We start from the raw sequence: 27,660 nt of genomic DNA, 5'->3' as shown, positions 1-27,660 counted from the left end.
CGGGATTTGCTCAAAGGTGTATTGATTTGTTCAAATGTTTGGAAACTTGCAAGTTAAATCATACCAAATTTGTAAACATATCTCACGTTTTGCATGCGCATCTGTTTGGAAATGTCACTTGCGACTCCTACGTTCCTTGTGTGAAGTGTTGAATCTGCATTTGCAGATCACTCAAGACGCGCATGAATCCCTGCTTCCGCTTACGTAATTTTGAGACATTCGTTCCCCTTTTTCCAACCCGATTCGTATCCGCAAAGGTCTGGATTCGCAAAGGTCTGGATTCGCAAGAGCTACCCACCTCCCCCCCACCCCAGTAGGTGGCGGTGCAACGCTCTTTTTGGCCACTATGTACAAATATACCCGATGTGTCGCTATTGAGCACAGTACGTGAACCGCAATTTGAAGAAGAAGAAGAAGATTGAGCACAGTCAGGAGTTACATGGACGTTTTTCCTCGTTTTTCCTCATCTTCTTCATTTTTCCTCAACATTCATTAACCAAAGGTAAGAAGTATTATCTCGGATACATTCAACAGGTAATGAATCAGTTTACATTATGATTACATTTGTCGTAGCCTTTTGCTCACCAACAGTTAGCTGCTAATACACTGTGTTTGGAGAAATGCCACCGGCTTTTCTGTTTTAGACCGGTTTTGCCTGTCGTGAGTGGCAACTAGAATGAATATCAACATGTCTTTAGTTGATGGGTCTTACTTTTCACGTGTATGTGGGACGTTATGGCGTAGTTGTTACAATACTGACGCTGGTTTTAAGGTATCAGATGGCTATCTTAGCATCGTAGGTTTGTCCAGCTACAAACGAGGCTTTTGGTGAAATGTCGCAGTAAATGATGAATTCATACCATGTATTTATTTGTTCAGAAGTATATTGTTAATGACCTCGCATTATATAAGCTCACGTGTCTGATTATGTCATGAAATATCGGTATGTTGTCAACGGTAGAGTGTCTAGCATAGTAGCCTATGAGCCTGCGGTCAGTTCATCAATGGCCCTGGCGATCTCTGGAAGTCCACTCTTTGTGAACGTTGGGAGACCATAGTCTTAGTTAGAGTATTGGTTCATTTGCCGGAGGAAGACCCAGGGGCCGAAACGTTACTTTTTATAAACTCAGGAGCTCAAGCAGTGTTAGCGACGTACGTCTTCTGTTACATCTCCCTAGGAATTGTTAACAGTTCAGGTCTATAAGCACTGTGATCAGCTCTGTCTTTTGATTAGTACATGTCATTTGTCTTTTGCTTGTGCTTGTGTGTTTGTGCAGAACAACTCATCGTGATGGAGCACCTGTACTCCCTGATACAGCAGGATCTGAGGGGATTCCTCAGACAGGCATTTGCGCTTGCAAATTTTGTCTTTGCGCTTGCAAATAATATCATTCGTGTGGATCATGGTGCATGTGTATACAAACTCGATGTACCGCAAAGCGATACACAATATGACCGCCGCTCAGTCCTGCACATTCTCTCCGCAAATATCAATCACGCTTGTGTTTCCATCGCCTACTCCATCCCTACTGCAACTTTTATGTATGTAAATGAGTGTGTGCATGTGTGCGCTTGCTTTTGTGTATGAGTGCTTCTCTGTCTAGTGTGAGTGTGTGTCTGCTTGTGTGTGTGTTTAATGTGTCTCTGAGTATATGTTCACTGTGTTCTCTGCCGTCACTGTCACTCCAATATCAGATAACACACACACACACACTCACATGCGCGTGTGTGCAGTGCTTGAAGTGGGCCGGAACGCAGCGGAACGCAGTTCCGGAACTTCTGTATTTTCGTCTTTTGGGTTCCGCCACTTTTTTCAGCGTTCCGGTACTTACTGAAACTGATCTGACGCAGTGACAGTCACAGTGGCCCGAGAATAAACAATATCACAAGACCGATGAAAGACTACATTACCCACGAGCCACAACAGTGCCCTATCACAGTGTTTCTCAATCTACCGAGCCGCGAGAAGATTACCATCGGGCCGCACCCATTCTTCTCTGTCATATTGCTGCGCGAGAAAATCGCTTGAAGAGAAAAACTTGCATATCATATGAAACTGCAGAACCTGACCTTTCCAATGGTACTAGCCGCTAGTTTCTATGATGAACGGTTCGCGAGATAATTAGCGATGAAAATTACAGTTGCCTACAAAAATGAATGGCACATTCAGTTCTGCGTCATACCCATTCTTCTCTGTGAAATATCTGACGATTTCGTTACTGCCCTATGGCAAACTACATAAACAGGAGATCCTACTGATTCCAACGGCGTATAGAATGCCTCTGTGTAATTAGCTATAATCACGAGAAATCCTTTTTGGAAATCACATCAAATTTCTGCATTTTTTCATACCTCTCCATATCCCCCACTTCAAAATAATTTCTTTTTCATATCAGAAGTTGTATTCAGACCCCTGTTTGTTATATAGCCATGGCAGATGCTTGAAATGCCATTTCAGGACCCAAAATAGCAATAGAAAGAACACTTACAGTCACACTTACCCTGTTCTGACTTTTTACCTAATCTCTGTTTTTGGCCAGTTATTGTTAATTAAATCAATGTAACAAGTAGGCCTACAGCCTATTTCACAGTTTTCTTCATCTGGGCCTTTTAGCCCAAAGGTTTCTGGTTCTTAGGGACCTTAGCCCAGTCTATTGTTAGGCCTACAAGTGGCTATACTGCACTGGTCTGGTTCGTGTTGTTTTAATGGTTTTCCATATCCATTTGTTAAGAAAAAAGTAACCTAGGCCTATAGGTTAGTGCTTGAAAAAATTATTAAATAAAACAAGTTTTTCAACCAACACATCCTAAAGACTTGATTTTTTTTTTCACCGCACAAATGTCAAATGTCGGAAAATTAGAGTTCCTGCACTTATTTTTTCCCACTTCAAGCACTGCGTGTGTGCACACACACACACACACACAAACACACATACACAGGCACACACTCACACTCACACACGCACACAAACACACACTCACACACACACACACACACACACACACACACACACACACACACACACAAACACACACACACAGGCACACCCAGAGAGAGAGAGAGAGAAAGAGAGAACACACACAGAATACACACAGATAACACAGACACAGAGAGAGAGAGAGAGAGAGAGAGAGAGAGAGAGAAAGAAAGAAAGAGAACACACACAGAACATGCACATACACACATATACACACATGCAAACACACAGATGGGCACACAGAAACGCACCCACACACACAGGCTATAGTACATCACACACACACAGCTCCGGTGGTCTCACAACATGTACTCAAAGATGTGTGTGTGCATGTGTGTGTGTGTGTGTGTGTGTGTGTGTGTGTGTGTGTGTACTGTAGGTGTGTGTGTGTGTGTGTAAGGGTGTATGTGTGCATGCGTGTGGGCGTGTTTGTGCATGTGTTTGTATAATGTTTTATGTACATGTGTGTATGTAGTGGTGCGTGTGTGTGTAGGTATGCGTGTGTGTGTGTGTATTTATGTGTGTGTGTGTGTGTGTGTGTGTTCCTGCATGTTTGTTGCACCCAGAGCAACCATTCTCTTTTAAAACGTATTTGGAAACTAGTTGATTAAAGGTTTCTAATGGTGTCACTTATATGTTTCTAGGACAAAAACTAGCAGAGATTGAGATGTTTGGAACAGTTTTTGAAATCCCCAGGGGGGGATTTAGACTCCAGATAATACCACCATCTACTGGCCGATGGGTATACAGTCCTGAATGTACACATAAATCCATTTATTTTATAGCCCCCCATGGATGAAATTCCACAAAACTTGGCATACTCCAGGGTGGGTGTCAGGTTAATCATACACATGAAATTTGGTGCAGTTCATAACATCTCATCTGAAGATAGGGGCAATTAAAGCAATATTACATTGCATTTTCAATTTTTACGATGGGGGGGCAAATCACAAATGACTGGTTATAAGCTAAGTTGATGCAAGCTCTAGAGAACAACATACCATAAACATTTTGTCATCCTCGGTGCCACGGTTCAGGTAGTTATGTAGGAAAAACTGTCATTTTTGGGCTTCGGGCGGGGGCAGCGCGGGGGTGGAGTGACCCCCGGGGACGAAACGAAAATTTTCCATAGAACTCTACTGGGGCTACATGCCCACCAAGTTTCATGCGCTCCGGTGTTACGGTGTCCCGGGAATCGTTGACGAAAAATGACGGGAAAAAAGAATAAAAAAAGGAAAATAAAAAAAAACTTTGACAACAACTATATGACCGCTTCGCTAGCTACGCTAGCGGCGGTCATAATAATAATGAGACAAATCTCTCTCCATATTTATATTGTACTAGATCTCAACACACAATGGCCCTCATTTATCAAACGAACGACCAAAAACAGGCGTAAAACAGGCGTACGCTTTTTTCCACGCAAAGTATGGCATTTATCAATGTGAACGTGATCGTTGGCTATGCTCAAATCTCACGTCTAGTCTGAACTCGTGTACGCAAGTTTTTCAGGCGGCATGCATCGCGCAGCAGTAAATCGGCGGTGCATTAGAAAGTTGAATAGTTGAATTGATGGACTATCTCGGACATAACACCTTTCCTGAACATGTGCAGCCTATTTTCTGTAATGAAGCATATTATATTGACACATTTCATGGCTTAGAATAGCCATAGACGATGATTACTTTGTCTTTGGCAAACGCAACACTCATGAATTAGGCCTAGGCATATATATTTTTAAAAGGGCACATTTCCGTGTCGTACGGTTTTGTAATGAATGTATTTATAGTATGATGCGTTCTCTCTGCGAAAATAAAGTCTGTTGCGCTCAAATCGCTCTAGTTTCCCGCCTTCCTTGATGACAGCTTCTAGCTGTCAAAATGAACAAGGTTAAGCTGGACGTCACTGTGGCTCGAGATCACTAATGATCTTTTTTGGACTTATAATGCACCTTCATGTCGTAAATTCTAGGGGCGAGGCCATTAAAATGAGCATAATGAGCTTTCAGCTACATTGCCCCCAAGCTATGGAATTCATTGCCAGACTACATCAGACACTCTGACTCAATCACTGTCTTTAAAAGTAGACTGAAAACATATTTCTTCAAAAAAGCTTATGGACTGGCTAACTGACTTTAACATTTACATTTTTTTCTTTTCTTTTTATTTCTATGTGATGATTTTGCAACCCTGTAAAGTGACCTTGGGTGTCTTGAAAGGCGCTTTAAATAAAATGTATTATTAGGGCCCGAGCACCGAGGTGCGGCCACTGAAAGTGGCTGCACCGTAGGTGCAAGGCCCTATTGTTTTTGATCAGATTCTTCTTATTATTCTCTCTTCGTCTTAGCACGTGCGGCCTTTTTACACCAACTTGGCATGCTCCAAAACTCTTGTAATTTGGCAGCTACATGTGGAATTACAGTCGCTACTCAGAGACAGAGCTGTGGCCTAGGGTGTGGCTCAGGGACTCTGTAGCGCCACCTATTGAGCTGTCTGTTGTGGTTGACGTATACATGCACGAAAATTAACCAAATTTGGTGGGCATGTGTGTTCTATTAATCTGAACAACTTTTACATTGCGACTATATAGTGAATCTTAGACAAATTTGAGTTATGATTATCATTATGAATTTTGCACATCATGTATTTTGAAACACTTCTCCTAGACGGTTTATCGAAATCATGTCATATAAGCACTAAAATGATCTTGAAGGGTTGCCCGAGAGGAATTGCGAACAGATTTTTGAATTTTTGAAGTATATTGAAATGGCGAAGGTTTGAATGATGGCGTTTTATTAAGAAACAGGAAGTTGGTGTTATAGGCAGAAAAAAGGTTATGAATTGGATGTAATTTGGCAGCTACCTGTGGAATTGCTTCTGCTAGTCAGAGACAGAGCTCTGGCCTAAGGTGTGGCTTCGGGACTCTATAGCGCCACCTAGCAGCATGTTATATGTTGTGGTTGACACAAACATTCACGAAAATGAACCAAATTTGGTGGACTTGTGTGTTATTGCTACTACTAGTCAGAGACAGAGCTTTGGCCTAGAGTGTGGCTTAGGAACTCTATAGCGCCACCTAGCGCATTGTCTGTTGTGGTTGACACATACATTGATGAAAATGAACCAAATTTGGTGTGCTTGTGTGTTATTGCTATCGCCAGTCAGAGACAGAGCTCTGGCCTAAGATGTGGCTTCGGAACTCTATAGCGCCACCTAGCAGCATGTTATCTGTTGTGGTTGACACAAACATTAACGAAAATGAACCAAATTTGGTGGACTTGTGTGTTATTGCTATGGCTAGTCAGAGACAGAGCTCTGGCCTAGGGTGTGGCTTAAAGACTCTATATTGCCACCTAGCGCATTGTCTGTTGTGGTTGACACAAACATTCACGAAAATTAACCAAATTTGGTGGGCTTGTGTGTTATTGCAATCGCAAGTCAGAGACAGAGCTCTGGCCTAGGGTGTGGCTTAAGGACTCTATAGCGCCACCTAGCACATTGTCTATTGTGGTTGATACATACATTCACAAAAATGAACCAAATTTGGTGGACTTGTGTGTTATTGCTATGGCTAGTCAGACACAGAGCTTTGGCATAGGGTGTGGCGTAGGGACTCTATAGTGCCACCTAGTGTGTTGTCTCTTGTGGTTGACACAAACATTCACCAAATTGAACCAAATTTGGTGGGCATGTGTGTTATTGCTAAAGTTATTCAGAGACAGATCTCTGGCTTAGGGTGTGGCTCAGGGACTCTATAGCGCCACCTAGTGCATTGTCTGTTGTGGTTGACAGATACATTCATGAAAATGAACCGAATTTGGGTGGCATATGTGTTATTGCTATAGCTATTCAGAGACAGCGCTCTGGCCAAGGGTGTCTTAGGGACTGTATAGCGCCACCTAGCGCATTATCTGTTGTGGTTGACACACACATTCACGAAAATGAACCAAATTTGGTGGGCTTGTGCGTTATTGCTTTCGATAGTCAGAGATAGAGCTCTGGCCTAGGGTGTGGCTTAGGGACTCTATAGCGCCACCTAGAGCACTGTCTGTTGTGGTTGACACGTACATTCACCCAAATGAACCAAATTTGGTGGGCATGTGTGTTATTGCTATAGTTATTCAGAGACAGAGCTCTGGCCTCGGGTGTGGCTTAGGGACTGTATAGCGCCACCTAGCGCATTGTCTGTTGTGGTTGACACACACATTCATGAAAATGAACCAAATTTGGTGGGCTTGCGCGTTATTGCTATCGATAGTCAGAGATAGAGCTCTGGCCTAGGGTGTGGCTTAGGGACTCTATAGCGCCACCTAGCATGTTGTCTGTTGTGGTTGACACATACATTCAGGAAAACTGACCAAATTTGGTGGGCATGTGTGTTGCTCATGCACATGCCCGCCAACACGCACATGTTGCTTTGTTAGATTCCGAAATGTCACAGGTCTCCGCACCGCAGGTGCTCGGGCCCGCCATCGCCGCTTGTGGCTATATTTATTATTATTATTATTATAATATAGGGGCGTGATATTTAAATCATGCTTGTTTCCAGCCGCCACATTTATCAACAAACGTTCATTCTTACGCTGGAATTGGAGTGATACGAAAGTTTGATGAATCACACGTGAGCCCCGTCGTAAGATGATTTCTGCGCTCAGATATACGCTGGTTTCTACGCTCTGTTGATAAATGAGGGCCAGTGTTATTGTATTGTTTTGGACAAAGTTCTGCACGTTTCACTTCAATGTAGACTGCATGCGTTTTGAACAGCGCAGCAATCTCTGGAAACGGTGGAAGTCGCAGTAATATCGCGTTCAATGCTGTAAATCCGTCTGTTCCAGAATATTTGGTTCATATCATCAATCTTTGGTTTTGCTGTTTGTGCAACCGGGCCCTGAAGATTTAACAAAAGTCTGAGTAGCCCTACGTAGGAATTAGGAAAGTATGTAAAGCGAGATCAGAATTAGGCTAGGCTACCTTGTTTGCTTCTTTCCCCCATGTCATCTCAGCGCAAGAAAAAACATCATGGAGAACTTTAACTCACTGTGAGTCCTGTGTATCGTAGCAACGAGCACAAAACTGATGTTGTGTATCCAGTGGGAAAATCTCATGTAGGCCTAGTTTCTAGGCTATCGTTTATTTTTCGCGTGTGTCTCTATGATATAATTATTTTTAGATGCAAAAAGTCTAACTGGCTTAGCCAAAGTTTGTCAGATGGCGGCTCAATTTGGCTTAGGAAATTATTGGCTGGCGAAATTATTTTTTGTTAATGGTAAACAGTAATTGTGATTCATCCGTTTATTTCAGATAGTTTGTAATTAAAAACCATGAACAAAAAATAATTGTTCGTCAACGTTGAAAAACGGTCTGTGAATTCAGTCAATATAAGCTACAACACTTCGCTCGTGCCGAGCTGTGAACCCGGGTCTCCTGCACATTAGTCGAGGGAGTTCCAGTCAGTCAGTCCAGCAAATATGTAAGAAAATGCTTATACATTAGTCTGAGCTTTAAAAGATAGCCTACAAATAGAAGATAAGATATACAACTATGAATGTACGTAGGCACACGCGCCCTACGTACATAGATAGGCTACGAGGAATTTCAGCTGAAAATATTTTTTACACACGTAGGCCTTGCATTTTACCACTGTAAATCGCCTCCATAGACTATGCCATGTAAATGAAAAATAGTTATTAAAATAAATCACATATATAATACATATTGCACATAGCCTATATAAACTATATGTTTTATGGTAAAATATTATTCTCATGCCCGACAGGAAACCCTTGCGACATCTGCTGTGAGAAAAGAGAATAGCAGCCTGGACAAACTGGCCGAACGTGAGACAACATAGGCCCTTTCCGAAACGGATCCCTACTCACTTCGACTCGGTTAGCGAGTGAACTTCCTTTTCAAGAATACTCGTAGGTGCGGAGAACACTCACATTGAAGGGTTAGGGGGTTAAAACAGCGCTACATTTCGGATGCGCTTGAAGGGAGAAGGAAATTGACGTCATATTAGTTTTCATAGAAATTATGAAGGCAATATATATTAAATCGCCAATTAAGATGTTCTGGACACCCCTGTGTATTAGGATATACATCCCTCTTCTCTCCTTTCATTACTATGAGTGAGGAGTTGCATTTTATGCTTTATTTAACATCACATTATAAAAGTGCTGTAACTGCGACCTGCACATGTGTTTAAATATTACAGCCTACTTCTGTACGATCTTGCACATTTTACTGAGTATCAAACTAAACATGAGTTGTTACAATGCAGCTTAAATCACGCTTTTGTCTGTAAATGCTGTCATACGGACCAAAAAACAACTGGCAGGGAGATACACGAGCTGCACGAACACTTGAAAACGGTTGCACCTGCGTTTTAAGACAGCATCCATGCTGACTTGCTCCTGGAGGCGTGGTAGCCCCTCTCCCTAGGCACTTCACTCAACTCAAAATTCATTTCGGATGATACTTAATGTGGCGGACCCTCAGGTGAACGCGCAAACAAAGTGGAAGTGTGTAGGACTAGGGTTTAGGGATCCGTTTCGGAAAGGGCCATAGTGTTGTCACATAAGTGAGCGCAAGATAGCTCTAAACTAGCTTGTACCGGTGTGCTTTTGATCATGTGAAAATTCTGGGTGATAAAACACATGTATTTAGGAAAAGTCGTGAACGTAGGGTCCTGGAATTTAATCGAGTGAAAAGATTATTTTTTTGTAATCACTGCAGTCAAAAGACCGCAGCCCGGCTGTTCTAGGTATATCTAGGTCAAACCTACACGGCGCTTCTAGTAATATGTGTCAGCAGTCAAATTGGCGCTTCTAGTGTTAAATTTGTATTTGTTTTGATTACATTGTGTAAGTTGAGATTTACACTAAATCATTTATTTAACTGCTACTGTATAAACAAAATGCTGCTGTTAAATGTTTGCAGAAAAAATGCTATGGCACTTGCGTTCATATGGCAGCACATTTAAAATAAAAATGTGCTATATACTACTTTTGAATTCATTATTGAGTTTTGCGTATAATAATGCGATTAATCGTGATTAATCAGGGAAATCATGCGATTAATCGCGATTAAAAAAAATTATCGTTGCCCAGCCCTAGTTTTATGGTTAAATATTATTCTCATGCCCGACTGACAGGAAACTTATAGGAGGAAGCCCTTGTGACATCTGCTGTGAGAAAAGAGAACCGCAGCCTTAAAAGGCCTGAAAAAACAAGGCCGAACGTGAGACTGGCAGTGATGTCACAGAAGTATGAGCAAAATAGCTCTAAACTAGCTTGTACCGGTGTGCTTTTGATCATGTAGAAGACTGGGTGATAAAACACGCGTATTTAGGAAAAGTCGTGAACGTAGTCAAGTCATGTCAAGTCATTTTATTTATATAGCGCATTTCACGTGCACAGAGTACAACCCAAAGCGCTTCACAAATACATAGATGGTGCCGATCGGAGTGGCGTAGGCGCCAGCATACCCGTGGCAACAAAGAACAAACAAATTTACAAAATAACAAGACACAAGACAAAAGATGCCGGACGGAGCGGCGTAATCGCCTGCGTACCCGTGACATCAAGACATACAAAGACAGACACCAAACAACAATTAACAAATGATAAAATAACATAGATTGTCCAACACTTGTCCCAAAAGGCAACGTAGGGTCCTGGAATTTAATCGAGTGAAAATAATATATATATATTTTTTAATCACTTCGGTCCCAGGACCGCAGCCCGGCAGTTCTAGGTATATCTAGGTCAAACCAACATGGCGCTTCAAGTAATATGTCTCAGCGGCAAAAAGACCGGCGCTTGGCGCTTCTAGTGTTAACCACACATCAGTTCAGTTCATAACAGTCCTTCAAGTTTATACAGAATATAGCCTATGGGCGACCAGAAGGAAGCACTACTGTGAGTTCCACAAATGCTCTGGAAAATTTAGCTTTTGTAAAAGCTACTGCACTACGTGGTCAAAAAAACTGCTAAGCTACTGAAAAGCTATCTGCTTCAGAAAAAAACTACGCTACCACTCAAATTCCCTACTAATATACTACTATATACTACTACCACCTACTATTGCTCTAAACAGAAGTATTATGAAGGTTATCACATTACTGAGGGACATGTGACACTAAGTACACCAATCAGAATGTCTGAATTTATTCACCATTTACAATAACTACTTGGGGATATATCTTGAGGACGCACACTGGAATACCGTAGGGACATTTAAAAGTACTTGCAAAGTGGTCTGAGAAGCATTGTGTTCTCTTACATCTTTGGTGGTATGGGAATAGTGTTTTTGTGTCCTTTGTAGAACATAAGTATAAAAAATAAAGTGCTTGGTGTATGTGTAGAGTTCTTCCCTAATGAGTAAATGGAAGATATGAGGACCATTTCTGTAACATTTGTACAAATAGTTACTGAAAAAAGGGTGGTGTGACTGGAAGTTACCTTTGGTCTATGATGTAGCCAAGTGATGTAAGAGTGAGTAAAATGTAACCCGTCATCAAAAGCACTGTCCATTGATTAAGTATCTGCAAGACAACCAAAAAAAGCATTAGGGAAGGGTAGAAATACATGAAGTACTTCAGCTTCATAAAGGTTTTCATATTTCCCACAGGTGGTTAAAGACGTTAAAGTCACATAATTAAAGCCCACTGTATTCCAGTAGCCACATGAGTGCAGCACATTCTGGTAATGATATTTGATTACTTGCACACCTGCGTACTGAATACTTTTGCTGCTGAATTGTCGATAACAACTTCATTCAATTTTTATTGGCACCACTCAATAAAATGAACTGTTGATCAGAGAGAGATAGCAGCAGGCCCAGTCAAGTGGCGCGGCCGCAACCAATGATCCCAGCCAGTAGCCTAGCAAGCAGTGAAAAAAGACCAGCCTGAAGTTTTTGACCAGCATCAAGCAGAGTGATGAAGTAAAGGCAGCAAAGCAGCAACCAATACACTCCCTGTGGTGATGCAGTTCAAGCCCTCTCAATGCAGTTCAATCTGATCCTCCAATGTGACACGCTTTACCACGGGAGGGTGAAACAAATCACCAATCACGGCCAGACTACGCATCTGCCACAAACGTGGGCTGCAGTCCATGTCCAAGCTCACGGCTGCTTTAAAATGCCATATATGGTGAACACCTCATGGATAAATTGGTGCCCCAAACCCAATTGTGTCTCAATTTGGTCTTGCCCTGTCACATATGTTTATAAATTCTCTTCGAATTATGCAATAATAATTGATTAATGTATTTATTAATACATTAATGAATACATTATCAATGTTTTATAAAGTAATATATCCACTATTCAAGGAATTGTCTGAACAGCAACTTTTCATATTCCTTTTTCAAAACTTTAGATACTTAAAGATGAGTCTTGAAAAATTCAGTCGATACATTTGACGTGGACGGCTACCTGACGCCACCTGCACTACAGAGTTTACCTCGATTGGAAACCACACAGGTGGATAAACAGAGGTAATGTATTTTTATTAGGGCCCGAGCACCGAGGTGCGGCCACTGAAGTGGCTGCACCATAGGTGCAAGGCCCTATTGTTTTTGATCAGATTAAATTTCTTCTGGGCCACATTTTGCCTTTTTCCCCCAACTTGGCATGCTCTAAAACTCTTGAAATTTGGAAGCTATGTGTGGAATTGGTAACGCTACTCAGCGACAGAGCTCTGGCCTAGGGCGTGGCTCAGGGACTCTGTAGTGCCACCTAGCACGTTGTCTGTTGTTGTTGACACATACAGTGCCTATAGAAAGTCATCATACCCTTTTGAAATAGTTACTTTTTTTGTACTACAGCCTGAAATCAAAACCCATTTTTTAAAAAAATCTTTTCCAGTTTTATTGACAAATTTAGCTGTACAACATCAAAATAATGAAAAAAAAGTCAACAGTTCTGAAAATTAATAAAAAATTAAAAACTAGAATAACAGGGTTGGAAAAGTCATCATACCCCTGACTTAATACTTTGTAAAGCTTCCTTTTGCTTTCATTACAGCCATCAATCTGTTTGGACATGTCTCTATTATAGCTTTGCACACCTAGACAGGGGAATATTTGCCCAATTTTCCGTACAGAAATGTTAAAATTTAGTCAAATTCTGTAGGGAATGGTGATGGACTGCTCTCTTCAAGTCAATCCACATATTTTCTATAGGATTTAAGTCAGGGCTCTGACTTTGCCACTCAAGGATATTCACCATCCTATCCTTAAGCCACTGCTTTGTTCTTTTGGCAGTATGTTTAGGATTATTGTTGTGTTGGAAGGCGAATGACCTCCCCATCCTCAGCTGTCTAGGAGAGGAACGCAGGTTTTCCTTAAGAATGTGGGTGTACTTGGCAGCATCCATTTTCCCTTCTATCCTGACCAATTGCCCAGTTCCTGCTGAAAAGAAACATCCCCACAACATAATGTTGCCCCCACCATGCTTCACACTAGGTATGGTGTGTTTTGGGTGGGGTACTGTGTTGGTTTTCGCCAAACATTGCGCTTGGAGTTCAGTGCAAAAACACATCTGGAATATTCTGCTACCATGTGGAAAAAGCTTATATGGTCAGATGAGACTAAGATCGAACTTTTTGGAGACTAAGATTGAAGTTTTTGGACTGAGCTCCAGGCGCTAACCAAACACAGTATACACACCCAAACACACCCAAAACACACCATACCTACTTTGAAGCATGGTGGGGGCAACATTATGTTTTGGGGATGTTTCTCTTCAGCGGGGACTGGGCAATTGGTCAGGATAGAAGGGAAAATGGATGCTGCCAAGTACACCAAAATTCTTGAGGAAAACCTGCGTCCCTCTCCTAAACACCTGAGGATGGGGAGGTCATTCGCCTTCCAACACAACAAAAATCCTAAACATACTGCCAAAAGAACAAAGCAGTGGCTTAAGGATAGGATGGTGAATATCCTTGAGTGGCAAAGTCAGAGCCCTGACTTAAATTCTATAGAAAATATGTGGATTGACTTGAAGAGAGCAGTCCATCGCCATTCCCCACAGAATTTGACTAAATTTTAACATTTCTGCAGGGAAAATTGGGCAAATATTCCCCTATCTAGGTGTGCAAAGCTATAATAGAGACATATCCAAACAGATTGATGGCTGTAATGAAAGCAAAAGGAAGCTTTACAAAGTATTAAGTCAGGGGTATGATGACTTTTCCAACCCTGTTATTCTAGTTTTTAATTTTTTATTAATTTTCAGAACTGTTGACTTTTTTTTCATTATTTTGATGTTGTACAGCTACATTTGTAAATAAAACTGGAAAAGATTTTTTTTTTAAATGGGTTTTGATTTCAGGCTGTAAGACAAAAAAAGTAACTATTTCAAAAGGGTATGATAACTTTCTATAGGCACTGTACATGCATGGAAATGTACCAAATTTGGTAGGCATGTGTGTTGTATTAATCTGAACAAGTTTTACATTTAAACTACATAGTGAATCTTAGAGGAATTTGAGTTATGATTATGATTATGAATTTTGCACATCATGTATTTTGAAACACTTCTCCTAGATGGTTTATCGAAATCATATCATATTAGCACTAAAATGATCTTGAGGGGTTGCCCAAGACGAATTGCGACAAGATTTTTTAATTTTCGAAGTATATTGAAATGGCGGGGGTTTGAATTATGGCGTATTATTAAGAAACAGGAAGTTGGTGTTACAGGGAGAAAAAAGGTTATAAATTGAATGTAATTTGGCAGCTACATGTGGAATTAATACTACTAGTCAATGACAGAGCTCTGGCCTAAGGTGTGGCTTCGGGACTCTATAGCGCCACCTAGCAGCACGTTATCTGTTGTGGTTGACACATTCACGAAAATGAACCAAATTTGGTGTACTTGTGTGTTATTGCTATCGCTAGTCAGAGACAGAGCTTTGGCCTAGCGTGTGGCTTAGGGACTCTATAGCGCAACCTAGTGCGTTGTCTATTGTTTTTGCTCAGATTATTATTATTATTATTATTATTATTATTATTATAGTTTTTTCCGTCTTACCTGTCCCAAGGCTTTTTTTGGGGGGTTTTTTCACCAACTTGGCATGCTCTAAAACTCTTGAAATTTGGCAGCTACCTGTGGAATTGGTAACTCTAGCCAGAGACAGAGCTCTGTCTAAGGGTGTGGCTCAGGGACTCTATAGCGCCACCTAGCGCATTGTCTGTTGTGGTCGACACGTACATTCACGGAAATGGCCCAGATTTGGTGGACACGTGTGTTGTATTAATCTGAACAACTTTTACATTTACACTCTATGGTGAATATTTCAAGAATTTGAGTTATGTGAGATTTTCAGATTTTTGCACATCATGTATTTTGAAACAATTCTCCTAGACGGTTTATCTTGAGGGGTTGCTGAAGAGAAATTGCGAACAGATTTTTTAATTTGGTGAAGGTTTGAATCCAGGTGTCTTATAAAAGAAGCAAAAAGTTGGTGTTATAGGCAGAAAACAGTGACTAATTTGGATGAAATTTCATGGAGTATTTGTTAGTGTGTTTGTAGTGACAGTCATATAGAATTGTTTTTATTTGGTGTTGTTTGTATTATTTAAAACCGCATTAATGATTGTGGTGGACACAGTTTTACCTAAAATATTTTAAAGCGAGTTTACGAATAATAATAATCATATCAACCTATGCTGCAATTTTGACTTTAGCCATGTTCACAGAAAGTGAGTATTTAGGTTTATTTGTGTTTGCATGTGTCTCATACTCCATCCATTTAGCTGCGCAGGAGTAGGTGCCCCATCAACCCCCCTCTCTCTCTCTCAGCTGCATGTCTCTCTCCTGCCCCGCTAATTCTCTACACATACCCCTTTTCCACCGACGCGGTTCTGGTGCTGGTTCGGAGCCAGTGCCAAGTCTGGAACCGGTTCTTTGCTTTTCCACACAAAATAACGTGGCTCTGGGCCAGGAAAACAGGTTCCAACTCAGCACCAACTTTGAGCTGGTCCAGAAATAAGAACCAGTTACGTCAGGTGTTGGGGGCGGGATTTCAGCAAATCAGAAGCCTGCGTTGTCCACAGAGGTGGGAGTAACAAAAAAAATCAGAAAACAATGGCGGCGGCTCCGGGGGTCGTAACTGGAAATATTTAATGTGAATAAAGATTTCTTGACCACTTTTTAATGGCTAATTTTGATACGGTTTATTGTTTATATGGGACACAAATGTGTTCCGGACACACAGATCATTGTAGGTTACTGTAAGCTCCCGAACGGTAGAGTTAGCTTGTTGACCCATTAGAACCAATTGAAAACACATAGCAACTAGTTAGATAGCTAGCACGCTGATATGAACTACTGTGGTGTTTCTGTAGAACATTAATTGATGTCAACATAAAAACGGACGGCCGCAACGGAGAGGGAGAGAGAGGGGTGCGTGTGTGTGCCCGAGATGCATCCAAAACAGAGTGCACCCTGTTTCGCTATATCAACCGATACGTTGTTAGTGTAGGCGGGCTTTTTATCTCTTTTCTCCCGAACTAAATTAATTAGTTCAATGTATATCTTACAGTAGCGTCATGGCAGAGTCTTGCACACTGCACTATGACTTAAGCATCGCCCATGGTGGATTAAATGATTGCAAAAGACTTGTCGAGGTGAGTTTAACAAGTGTAATTTCATTGGCATATTCTAAAAGGCTGTAGAAGGATATACACATATTTTATTACCAGTTCCTATCTATAGGCCTTCCTTATTTGGTATAAGCTACTGACTAGACATTATTGAACAAACATAGCCTACTCATCTGATAGATAGATAGATACTGTAGATAGATAGAAGGGGAAATTTAAGCCAAGGGGAAATTAAAAAATCTGTAGGCTATTAGGCTATCTCAGTAGGTTAAAGTATTTTTAGATACCTCCCTGAAATTACTTTTTGCAGGTTGTGATGTCTTAGCCTATATATTGTAAACGTTACTGCAATGAAGTGAATATTGGCAAAACCAGTTGCCATTTTTATGTTGAGTTAAAAAGTAACTAAGTAATCTAACTTAGTTACTTTTAAAATAAAATAATCAGTAAAGTAACTAAGTTACTTTTAAAAGGAGTAATCAGATTACTTTTCCAAAGTAACTGTGGCAACACTGCCGGTGGGCATGTGTGTTATTGCTATCTCTAGTCAGAGACAGAGCTCTAGCGTAGGGTGTGGCTTAGGGACTCTATAGTGCCACCTAGCATGTTGCAGGGATGAAAATTAGCCACCCGCCAAATGCGTGTAGTTTTGCGCGCTGGCGGGTGAAATATGTCAACACACCCGCCACTGTGACGGGCAAGCAACTACTTCTACTTCAAGTTGTTTATTTCATCAGAATATTAGCAGTCGCCACAGAGATAAGAACACACGCCTTCAACGTATAAATATCCTCAACATCGATAGATAGCATGGAAATGACGATCACAACAAATATTCTGGGACGGAGCGCCTTAGAAGGTTGGCTCTTATCATTGCGTCAGTAGCCATAAGAGCCTAGGCAACTCTTCCAGTTAAGGTTGCAGCTAGATAGCCTACAACCATTGACTAGGGGTGCAACGGATCATCATTGATCCGCGATCCGTTCGGATCAGTATCTTCGGTTCGGCACACACATGATCTGCAGACTGATTTATAATAATAATTAATAATAATGTCCGTGTGTTCTTTTGAAGTAACATGCGTGTCCACAAGGCATGCTTCTAGTCCCTCCCTGCTCTGCTCCCCTAGCCTGCCTGCGCATCTTTTCTGCTCTCACACACGTTATTAGCGGTCATGCCATAACCAGCAATACATGGCTGCTAGTTTAAGTGCTGATGTGGCTGCATAGCAGCAACACAATAATAGCCTAATATCAAGTTTGTTTGTGCACACTTACATCTCAAGTTTGTTGCGCACCTACCTATGCTATGATATTTAGGTAATTTAGGCTTAGCCTACTGTTGGGTTCAATGTCAGCAATAAGCTACGCAACATCGGCTAACTTGTACATCTGGAGATAGCTAAGTGCTCACTAAAATCATAAAGGAGCATTGCAAGAGACACTCATCTCTTTTATGATCCCAGAAAGATTTTCTTCGACTTGTTAGTTTTATTAACATGTATTTTATCTAATGAAATATCCTTGTCATCATGCACTATAGGCTATCCAACTTATTTTCTCAAGAATAAAACCGTGAGACTGAAGCCTAATTACCCTCACGTATTTCTTAAAGCGACAGGGACTCAATTATACACACCTCCTATGCGCACTCCTCCACACCACATTAAAGATAGCTAAATCAGTAGGCCTACACAAATGACTAAACATTTGTAGCTACTAGTAATTATGCAGATTGTGTGTGGAGGGTCAAGCAGAATCTTGGATGGCCACTGGTGTGAATGATCACACAATATTCAATATAAGGTGATTAAACACCAAATCAACTAAAATTGTAAAAAAGCATCGAAAAAGTCATTCTTGACTTAGTATCGGTATCGAAACAATCATTTTGGTATCATGACAACACTAGCCTACTTTAAACACATGCTGAAAGTGCTTGAGCCACGTTACAACATCCCGTCAAAGACAAAACTATGTTTATTTGTCTTTTTTTTTTTCGTCCGAAAAATGATCCGATCCGTGACTCTTGATCCGAGGAACGATCCGAACTGTGACTTTTTCGATCCGTTGCACCCCTACCATTGACTGTATTTACAACGAGGGTACCGGTTAATACGTTTAGGTGGGAAATACATTGGATATATTTAACAGATAGGCTATACCAAACTCCGAGTCATGGTACCCAAGTTAAGCACCCAGCCAATTAAACATGACCCAGGAAAAAGTGAACGGGACAACTCACAATGCCATACCATGGTAACCTACCTAAATCATATAAGTTAACATTGCAAGACACTTATCTTTTCTATGACGCCAGAAATATTTTCCTTACCTTCTTAGTCTTTTGAACATTCATGTTATTTAATGAAAACATGTATCCTTGAACTATGCGTCACTAAAACCGAATGAAACCTAATTATGTTCACATACTTCTTAAAGTGACAGGCACTCAATTAGACCTCTACACCACCCCTGTAATATCATTAAAGACAAGTGTAATCAATATGAAGTATTCAAATTACTGAATATTTTGAGTTATTATGCAGATCCTAAAATGCTATAAATTGTTAACAAAATATATAAAGTGTATGAATTCAAATATGAAATAGCAACAAGACAAGCTATTTTCTGTGTGTGTGGAGGGTTGAGCAGAGACTAGGATTGCCACTGCTCTGAATGATCTGTATCCCGCTTAAGGCAATAAGGTTTTGCCCATATTTGTGTAATGTAATAGACACAGTCACACTTTTTAAAAACTATTTCAGCTTGTGTAGACCTATCAGTGCTTTCTTAACATATTAAACACAATAGCGCAATAATACCAAATACCGTGATAATTTTGGTCACTATAACCGTGGGGTTAAAATTTCATACCGTTACATCTTGGCAGTATAATGTATGGAACGGTTGAATATATATCAGCTGGTAAAAATGTTGAGTGGCTGGTAGATTTTAAAATCTACCTGTCACTGTGGCAGGTGGACAAAAGTTAATTTCCATCCCTGGCGTGTTGTCTGTTGTGGTTGACACATACATTCACGAAAATTAACCAAATTTGATGGGCATGTGTGTTGCTCATGCACATGCCCACCGACACGCACATGTTGCTTTGTTAGATTCCGTAATGTCACAGGTCCGCACCGCAGGTGCTCGGGACCACCATCGCCACTTGCGGCTATATTTATTATTATACTCTCATCCTCTTACCCGTGCCAAGTGTGGCCTTTTTTCACCAACTTGGCATGCTCTAAAACTCTTGTAATTTGGCAGCTACATGTGGAATTACGGTCGCTACTCAGAGACATAGTACTACATAGTGAATCTTAGACAAATTTGAGTTATGATTCTGATTATGAATATTGAACATCATGTATTTTGAAACACTTCTCCTAGACGGTTTATCGAAATCATGTCATATTTGCAGTAAAATGATCTGGAGGGGTTGCCCAAGAGGAATTGCAAACAGATTTTTGAATTTTTTAAGTATATTGAAATGGCAAAGGTTTGAATTATGGCGTCTTATTAAAGAAACAGGAAGTTGGTGTTATAGACAGAAAAAGGGTTATCATTTGGATGTGATTTGGAAGCTACATGTGGAATTGGTGCCGCTAGTCAGAGACAGAACTCTGGCTTAGGGTGTGGCTAAGGGACTCTATAGCGCCACCTAGCACGTTGTCTGTTGTGGTTGACGTGTACATTCACGAAAATGAACCAAATTTGGTGGGCTTGTGTGTTATTGCTATCGCTAGTCAGAGACAGAGCTCTGGCCTAGGGTGTGGCTTAGGGACTCTATAGCGCCACCTAGCGTGTTGTCTGTTGTGATTGACACATATATTCACAAAAATTAACCAAATTTAGTGGGCATGTGTGTTGCTCATGACATGCCCACCAACCCACACATGTTGCTTTGTTAGATTCCGAAATGTCACAGGTCCGCACCGCAGGTGCTCGGGCCCGCCATCGCCGTTTGCAGCTATATTTAGATGTGTGTTTTCATGCAGAAAAATGGGGTCAATGGGGTCATTATTTTGCATTGTATAATTGTGAACTATATACATACCATCGCTGCAAGCACATCATTGTAGACCATAAGGACCAGTAAGAAGTGTATAAACACATACACTTTCAGAGAAGTTGGCCACTCTGGGTTGAACTGCATTACTGCTTTACCAACCTGGATGGTACAAAAAAAAAAACATTTTCAACCTTTTTCATTAAACTATCTTTTTCATACCTAGTGGATTTGCATTTTATGTGGTGTTCATGTAAACCATTACAGTTACATTTTGTAAATCTAACCAAGCGCTATTAATCTTATATTAAGATTTGTCTGCCAGTGCGTTGAGTAAATTTGCCTAGATAAGAGTCCTTAACACTTGGAGGTCCGGGGCCTTTTCAGGCACTTTGAGGCAGTCAGCTATACCTTGAGATTTTAAAGTTTTTCGTCTAACTAAAAACGTCTATGCAGAAATGGCACATATAATGGTTATATTTTAGAGGTCCTCCACAATAATTATATGTGAGTAAAGTGGATGTAATAAAATTGCTTTTTATTATAATTCAGTGTGAATACAACTATTTAAAAAGAAATTCAAAGTTCAAAGGTAAAAAACACTATAAATATATCGAGCTAAGACTTTAGAAGTTTGAGCCTTGAAAACAACGGTGTTGGCTCTGTATAAGTAAAAAGAAAATTATAAAATGTTATGTAGTTTTACTACAAATTGGGAAAAAGTCAGACTAAATGTGCCACTTAGTGAGTGTCTCTTTCAAATGCAAATTAAGTTGAATGGGCCTGCTGCAGGTGAGAGGACTGAAATCCTAGGATTTTCTTTTATTGTTTTTACAAAGTGCCATAAACACATTGTCTTCATATATATTTGGAAACTCGTTGATTAAAGGTTGCTAATGGTGTCACTTATATGTTTCTAGGACAAAAACTAGCAGAGATTGAGATGTGTGTTTGGAACAGTTTTTCAAATCCCCAGGGGGGGATTAAGGGCTTGTCCAGACGGAGACGAGTTTTGGGTGAAACGCAGCTGTTTTGCTTCGTTTTGGCCGTTCGTCCAAACGAATACTGCAAACGCATAGCCCTAAAACGAATCGATCTGAAACCGGGTCCCAGAGTGCATGAGTTCGAATACGCAGCCCTCTAGCGTTCGTTTGGACGGGGGAAGACGCATATACCTGCGTTTCGATGATGTCATCGCCACACTCCTCGACCCCATAGCCCATACCGGTCAACATTTAGCTTTCAAAATAACGGGATGACGTTACCGCATTTCGGTCGTTGTTTTTTTTACCTTACCTAGAGCCTATGCAGCCTATCCAACTGCTGCCTGCAGCCTACTTCCAAAACTCCAAAGCTGCTGTCAGATTTTGTTTCGAGGACACAAGTTAGGCTACACTCAAGAACAGTTTGTGATGTGTTAATCAATTCAATTTCCAACCATTTCATAACAGCTAATTCTGGAGTAGCCTAGGCTAACAACTAGCCCGCTTGCTTGCGAGACTCGGCTGTGAACTGCACCGGTTTCCTTATTTGGGTTTACGTTGAGAGAACGGTTGAAATAAATTGAAAGTAAGTGATTGCGTAGGCTATATGTGTCGGGTGTATGGCAACCTGTTGTCAGAAAATGAATGGATCAGTGATTTTCGAATGAAGTATGATGGCAATGCAAATTACGAGAGTTTTTCGGGAGAAACAACAAAACGGGAGGGCAGCAGGAGATGACCTTAAGATAGGAGAGAAACAAGGGGAAACGGGAGTTTTTGGCTGGTGCTCTAGCCTTCCACTCATAACCTGTAAAAATAGTTTTCACCTCGACGTCTCATTAGAACTTCTTCTTCCTCTCCGTTTTTGGTGATTTGGTGAACTGAAACAGCGCCACGTAAAGGCCTGGAATATGAAGTAGCGTGTTGAGTCGTATTGAGATCGATTGAGATGGATCCGTTTGGACGCAAATACTCTTGAAACGCTGCCAGGTAAAACGGAGGGGGGGAAGTTCGTTTTGCTACGTGTGGACATGGTTTTAGTCTCCAGAGGGTTAACACTTGCAGGCACTTTGAGGCAGTCAGGTATACCTTGAGATTTTTAAGTTTTTCATTAAGCCTACCTTACACTGATAAGATTTGGGAAAGATTCTTCAAAGATTGTAGTCTTTTCACTAATGCCCCTCATTCAAACTTTACTCAAAAGACTACAGTCTTTCAAGAATCTTTCCCAAATCTTGCCAGTGTAAGGTAGGCTTAACTAAAAACATCTATGCAAAAGTGGCACATATGGTTATATTCTAGAGGTCCTCCACAATAATTGTATGAGAGTAAAGTGGATGTAGTGAAATTACTTTTTATTTTAATTCAGTGTAAACACACATATTTAAAAAAATATTTTCAAAGGTCAAAGATCAAAGGCAAAAAACACACTATAAATATATCGAACTAAAACTTTTGAAGTTTGAACCTTGAAAACAATGTTGTTGGCTCCATATAAGTAAAAAGAACTTTAAAAAAATGTATGTAGTTTTACCACAAATTGGAAAAAAGTCAGACTAAATGGGTCACTTAGTGAGTGTCTCTTTCAAATGCAAATTAAGTTCAATGGGCTTTTTGAATGGGCCTGCTGCAGGTGAGAGGACTAAAATCCTAGGATTTTCTTTTATTGTTTTTACAAAGCGCCATTGATGCATTCTCTTTTAAAACATATATATTTGGAAACTAGTTGATTAAGGGTTTCTAATGGTGCCACTTATATGTTTTTAGGACAAAAAATAGCAGAGATGGAGATGTGTTTGGAACAGTTTTTCAAATCCCCAGGGGGGGATTTAGACTCCAGAGGGTTAAAGGTAGGGAGAGGGTTCGCTTTTTTGGCCACTTTTGCAAAATCACTTGAAATCCCCGAACGCTCTTACAGCCACTGAGTTGGAAGCACTGAAATGGAAAGTAAACACGTCAATCATCTGTGGAACAGGCTCGAAAAACTCCAGCCAATGATATTCTTTACCCGCTAGCATCATTTCACAGCTCGTTCGTCAATCTAACTGTCGTATACCTCCGCCTCCTCCTCCTCCTCCTCAAGCGCGCTTGACACTTTAATGCACATACTCAAAGCTCGCCAGCCAGAGCCAGTGCTAAAACAAAACCAACTAGGCTTGCATGTCCCTCAATTGTCCACCCTTGTTGTGTGTCACTTCATTTCCATACAAACTAAGATGGTGGATTCGTACAGAAACTCATGCACCCACGCAATAAATAAGCTAGGCTATGCCCAAAAAATGACATTTTAGCGCGACTCGAAGAGTGTTCTAAGGATGACACGAAACAAAACGGCTTTGAGCTGTGGAATAGGTGAACCACCGGGCCAGCTCTAAACTCGTATATTTCAGGAGGTAAAAGCCCCGGTAAGAACCAAACCAGATTCTGTTCAAATATACACACCTATGGTTACTGAAAAATGTGAGGTTCATTTATCAAATTTTATTTTGGTGTATTAAAAAAGCATCATTGTTTTAGAATTTCCGAGTGGCCGGCGGTAGGTAGGCTATGGTGCTTTTACTATAATGTAAACTCTGCCATCTGGGATTTGTGGAACTTTTACCTACAAGAATGTAGAACTAGCTAGCTAGCAAAGTAACCTGCTTGGGAAGGAGGATGATGTGAGCGATTGTATGGAGACTAGAACTCATATACTGCACAGACGCCGGGGCTGGCTTTTCATTTCACACAGCTCAGCCTCTGTCAATTGCCTAGCCTGGCTCGCTCTCGTGCATCTGAATTCTCGCTCGTGCATGAATGCGAGTCCATGTGGTTAGGGTGAAAAGGGTTGGGCTGTTTAAGTTGTCTATTTTCAAAATCTGCCGGCCGTTTTGCGAATTCCATACCCAACCTTTAATGCCTATATCTTCTACATGAAAAATGGCAATGCATATTAACCATTTAGGAAAAGGGCATTAATGGCAAACCTATAAATAGGATATGACTAAGAGCAGGCTTCAAACTGAAATGAAATTCTAACCTTAGGCACGTTAAGATGATCTCCCAGTCTTGGCAGTCCAGGTCTCCAACTTGGTCCATTGAACATAACAGACAGTTTATATTTGATCCCCTGAGCTTTCTGGATTTTTCTCCATAGATACCGATAGTAATGAAACTTCAAACAACAACACAAAGTAACAGAACAAAACAACACAAAGTAACCTTGAACATATCTCTTAATCAAATTGTACAGTCATCAGCACTGTAATTACAGTGTACATTCAGATGCAGGTGGAGTGAGTGTAGAATTATAGTTATAATTATTACTTTTTAAAAATCTTAATCTATATTTAATATGAATTCATTAGTTTGATGGCAATACCCACAACAGGGTGCATATTTAAGTTCAACAGCCAATCAAAGCCTTCCCTCCCTGCTTAATAGTGAGGAAAAGTGAAAAACTACACCTTAAGTGGCCTTGTTCTTATCAGAGAGCTTGTAAAATCCCATATGCCAGTTTTTCAAAAAAGGAGTTATGTTATATCTAACATAACATCTATTATTGTAGAAATTGGCAAATTGGAAATGGCTTCTCTCATTTCATAAACATAGGCCTACTATATTTCCAGTCATGTGGCTTGATCACCATACCATACATACATAGATATACAGTGGGGGGACTAAGTATTTGACCCCATGCCAAAGTTGACTAAAAAGAGGAATATAAAATCATCTTTTAGCTATTGAGCTTAGCCTTAATTCAAAAAATGAGTAAAAATCAAACCGCTAAAGACACCAATTTTCTTTGAGATTGAAGAGTGTATCGTAAATAAATATGTTCTTCCTTAAATACAGGGGGCATAAGTATTTGACTCCTATGTTAAACTATATGTACCGCAAAGCGGTACACAATATGACCGCCACTCAGTCCTGCACATTCTCTCCGCAAATATAATTCACGCTTTTGTTTCCATTGTCTACTCCATCCCCTACTGCAACTTTTATGTATTTAAATAAGTGTGTGTATGTGTGCGCTTGCTTTCGTGTATGGGCGCTTCTCTGTCTGTGAGTTTTCGCTGTGAGGGTGTGTGGTGGGGATAATGGTGTGTGTGTGCGTGTGTCGCTGCTTGCCTGCTTGTGTTTTATGTGTCTCTGTGTGTATACTTGTAAGTGTGTGTATGTGTGTGGGTAATGGTGTGTGTGTGTGTGTGTGTTTGTTTGTGTGTGTGCATGCGTGTGGGTGTGTTTCTGCATCAAGCTTGTGCACAATGCCTCCATTCAATTCATGAGTTGGAATTTGAATTGAATTGGCCCCACCCCACAGGAAGCTACATTTGAATTTGAATTGGAATGACAGGAAGTGGAATTCAATTCATGGCAATTCAAAACAATTCCACAGTCACATAACAGAAAGAATGTGTTGAGTCTCACATACATTCAGTCCAGGGAAAATTATATTTGGAAATTGATTACTGTTTTCCATGATAAGTTGTGTGTTTGTTGAGATCATATCTGACATATTTTGTAAAACTTAAACACTGCAAAAGTAAAAGGTACTCAAAACAGTGAAATTATCTGTCCATGCAGCAAGATAATTTCACTTGACAAGATTTTGTGAATTAAGATAAATAAAAAATCTAAAAATAAGCATGTCTACAGAGGTATTTGGAAACTTAACATAAACTGAAATTGCTGGTTTTAAGATCAGATTACTTATAAATATACTTTTTACATCCCCAAAATAAGTAAAATATATTTAAAGGGACACTTCACCGATTAGCATTAAGCTTTGTATCTTTAAAAAAACAGTCATGTTTTTGAATGGTCGTGCATCATTCCCTCAGTTTGCCTTGAGATGGGAGAAATACGGATGTCAATGTTGGACTTCCTGCTTTCAATGATGTAAAAATCATAATTTTACATCATTGAAAGCAGGAAGTCCTATTCATGGGTTTCATTGAAATCCGTATTTCTCCCATCTCAAGGTAAACTGAGGGAATGTTGCACGACCATGACCTCAGGTGGGATTTGAACCGGGTCCCTGTGGGTACTTGGATGAGTATATGGTACTAATATGGTAACCTGTTGCACCACAGTGCCACAGCTCATGACAGGTCTAGATTACATATATTTCAAGTTGTTACAGCCTCAGAATAAGTTAAATATAAATATAAGCATAAACTGCTGTTTTTAAGACGATATCTTCAATCTTAAATGTCATCTTAAATTAAGGCAAATTTTCTTGATACTGAATCTTAAAACAAGCTTTATTTTGATGAGAATTTGAGGGAGAGATGTAAAAGATCTCATTTTAACAGTACTTACCTCAATTTTAAGATTTCATGCCTATTTGAGACAAAAAAATATGGCTGTGCTTTATTTAAGATAGTGTAAAGTTGAACACTTAAAATAAGAAATTCACTCTTAAAGGAACACTTCACCATTTATGATGTTTTCTGAACAAAGTTCGGGCGGAGCCCTTAGGGATGATTGACACCAATTAACTCACCGCGCCTCCCGCTCCAAGAGTATTTAAGCCGGCCTTCTTTTCTATTATGCCACACGCCCCGGCGTTCGCTTAAGTCATCCCTCCTCCTCCCCCTACTCCTCCTTTCACTGATAGCCCAGTTACTCATCCTCCTTCTTTACACAGGGGGGTGCAAGCGGCCATCACTCTAACGCGATCTCCGCTCCAGGCATTCCAGGACCACGGTCAGCTACCTAGCCAAACATGCTGTTAACGTTACACCCAAGCACAACAAATCATACCGATGAGGGAACTAGTGAATTTCATATTAAACTACGTTATTCCCTTAACTAAGAAGTGTTGATGCATACATTTCACGTTTCAATGCGTGCTGGCTCTGGCACGCGGCACAACTTTGATAGCACTTAGCTAGCCCAGATCATTCATTAGGATCCAAACAGAGATGAAGTTAGAAGAGACCAAACACCTCCATGTTTTCCCTATTAAAATACAGTTACACGAGTAGTCACACGACCAAGTATGGCAAGTGGGGCATTTCTAAGCAGGTAAGAGGGATAACTATATTGTGTGGGCAGTAATATCCTCACTCTTGCATTTTCAGTT

At 40.5% G+C, this 27,660-nt stretch overlaps 1 protein-coding gene across 2 annotated transcripts in view; it reads right to left on the bottom strand.

The window, feature by feature from the left end:
- agmo (alkylglycerol monooxygenase) overlaps positions 1-27,660 on the bottom strand; it is a 199,458-nt gene that overhangs the window by 26,107 nt on the left and 145,691 nt on the right. For both annotated transcript variants that reach the window (XM_062539691.1, XM_062539689.1), the window contains exons 9-11: positions 24,610-24,744; positions 20,656-20,769; positions 11,443-11,525 (exon numbers count right to left, since the gene is read on the bottom strand). In XM_062539691.1, coding sequence (XP_062395675.1) covers positions 11,443-11,525; positions 20,656-20,769; positions 24,610-24,744 — 332 coding nt within the window. The remainder of the gene's footprint in view (positions 1-11,442; positions 11,526-20,655; positions 20,770-24,609; positions 24,745-27,660) is intronic.

This window comes from Sardina pilchardus, chromosome 6, assembly GCF_963854185.1.
Source record: "Sardina pilchardus chromosome 6, fSarPil1.1, whole genome shotgun sequence".
Lineage (NCBI taxonomy): Eukaryota > Metazoa > Chordata > Actinopteri > Clupeiformes > Clupeidae > Sardina > Sardina pilchardus.
The sequence above is the reverse complement of the archived record's forward strand: the minus strand, read 5'-3'. Positions and strand labels throughout refer to the sequence as shown.